The following is a 2,172-nucleotide window of genomic DNA, read 5'->3' as shown; positions in this document are numbered from 1 at the left end:
TTAAACTAAAAGGATCTTACTCTTTAACTAAAAGATCTATCTCTGTAGGGATCCATCCCATAATGTTGTCACACCTTGTCTTACCTCTCTGTGCTTCAGGTACGAGCTGCAGACCATCGGGATCACAGCAGCTAACACCTGGGGTCTGTTCCTGCTGGTGCTGCTGCTCGGCTACGGCTTGGTGGAGATCCCTCGCTCCTACTGGAACGCCTCACGGCACGGACACCTGCTCATCAAGACGTATTTCAAGGCGTCCAAGCTGATGACGGAGAAGGCGGATGCAGAGGAGAACCTGGAGGACGTCATGGAGGTGGGTGACAACCGGTGCACGTTATAGTTAGGGCTGTGGAAATGAAACATCCCTTCTAAAAACACAGTGGTTTGAATATCTGTTAGCCCACTGTGTCCACAAGAGGGCAAACCAATACATAAGACAGATAGCTTAGGATTAGGGTTTGGGGCCCGGGGGGTGTCAGACGCTCCCTGTTCAGATGCACCAATCAGGGCCGACTGGGCCGGTTGGCAACTCTGATTATTTTTTTTGGTAATGTGTCTTTTTTCAAAGGACTTTAAGTTTCATATCTTAAGTTTGTATATTTATACATTTTATTTATCAGAACTGTAATATATTGCAATGTTCTGTTGTGACAGTAAAACAGATTATTATCATATGATTTTAGTGAGAACTTATAAATAACTACAAATAGCTAATGTTAGGGAAATCGGTTTGTTTTGTTAGGCGTTTCTGGATAACAGTGTTTCATATTCGATTGTTTCTTTTTACAATTTGAATATACATTTAAAATTAGAACATCGGTTTCGTTGATGTGTAGATCGTGTTTTCACTGTGAAGCCGGTTTTTCCTGCAGGAGGTGAGAAAAGTCAGTGAATCCATCAAGTACAACCATCCGCTGAGGAAGTACATCGATACCATCCTGAGAAAGGTAAGGAGGGTCGGCGCTCAGAGGGGATCATGACCAACAGTCAGCCATTTCAACAGATTATTTAACATGGAGATATTAAAGAGATATGAAAAGGATTCAGAGTGATAGTATTGTAAAATGACTGGATGGTTGGCCTTCTAGTATGGATGTGTTATTATTTAATCTGCTATAGATAGACGGAATGGAAGAAGATAGATGGGAAAGAAAGAAAAATAGTAAACATTAATGTAATTTATATAATAATAAAAACCCTGAAAAGAATCAAAAACAGTGTAACTGTGTGTATGCATGTATCTATGTGTATGCATGTGTGTCTCTATGTGTATGCATGTGTCTGTGTATGCATGTGTCTCTATGTGTATGCATGTGTGTCTCTATGTGTATGCATGTGTCTGTGTATGCATGTGTGTCTCTATGTGTATGCATGTGTGTCTCTATGTGTATGCATGTGTGTCTCTATGTGTATGCATGTGTCTGTGTATGCATGTGTGTCTCTATGTGTATGCATGTGTCTGTGTATGCATGTGTGTCTCTATGTGTGTGCATGTGTGTGTATTTTGTATTTTCTATGATGAAAATAGAGAAAGGGGGTCGGACCTGATATGTTAATTAATGAACTTTTGTGAATTTCTTCTTTGAAATATTTACAATAATTTTGAAAGATTGTGCTGAGAAGTACATGACCTTATACAGCTGACATTTTATTATATATTATATATATGGATCTATGCATGCATATATGTATATAATTAAAAAAAAACATGTACATGTTGAAAGTCAAACTTGTACTATGACCCATAGATGAGCTATGATGCGTAGGTAATGATCTGCGTGTCCCCTCTCAGTGTCCCGTGGACTACCAGGAGAAGATGGGCAGGAACATGGACGACTACGAGGACTTTGACGACAAACAGAACACGTACCCCAGCGAGAAGAGCCTGGTGAAGCTCCACAAGCAGGTTAGAGGAGACCCGAGCCCAGACTAGTAACGTGGGTGTTAGAGAAAACTAAAAAAAAGGCTGAAAAGGGGCAAGAATTTGACTTTTTTTGACGCAGGAGACAACACAAGGGTTAAAGGTGAGGTAGCAGCCGAAATATCTTAATAATCTGACCAATGAACAGGCGACTGGAGGCTGAGAAATAGAAGTTATTATAGAATAGTGATTGATTCTAATCCAGGTGTGTGTGTCTGTGTGTGTGTGTGTGTGTGTGTGTGTGTGTGTGTGTG

The 2,172-nt window shown here is 40.5% G+C and overlaps 1 protein-coding gene across 1 annotated transcript in view; it reads left to right on the top strand.

Moving 5' to 3' along the window:
* LOC117959769 (G-protein coupled receptor-associated protein LMBRD2B-like) overlaps window positions 1–1,930 on the top strand; it is a 3,176-nt gene extending 1,246 nt beyond the window's left edge. Inside the window, exons 3-5 of the mRNA XM_034897047.1 lie at window positions 100–310; window positions 870–944; window positions 1,790–1,930. Coding sequence (XP_034752938.1) covers window positions 100–310; window positions 870–944; window positions 1,790–1,930 — 427 coding nt within the window. The remainder of the gene's footprint in view (window positions 1–99; window positions 311–869; window positions 945–1,789) is intronic.
* The last annotated feature ends 242 nt before the right edge of the window (window positions 1,931–2,172 follow it).

Source organism: Etheostoma cragini, chromosome 16, assembly GCF_013103735.1.
Source record: "Etheostoma cragini isolate CJK2018 chromosome 16, CSU_Ecrag_1.0, whole genome shotgun sequence".
Taxonomy (NCBI): domain Eukaryota; kingdom Metazoa; phylum Chordata; class Actinopteri; order Perciformes; family Percidae; genus Etheostoma; species Etheostoma cragini.
This window is presented reverse-complemented; position numbering and strand designations above follow the sequence as displayed.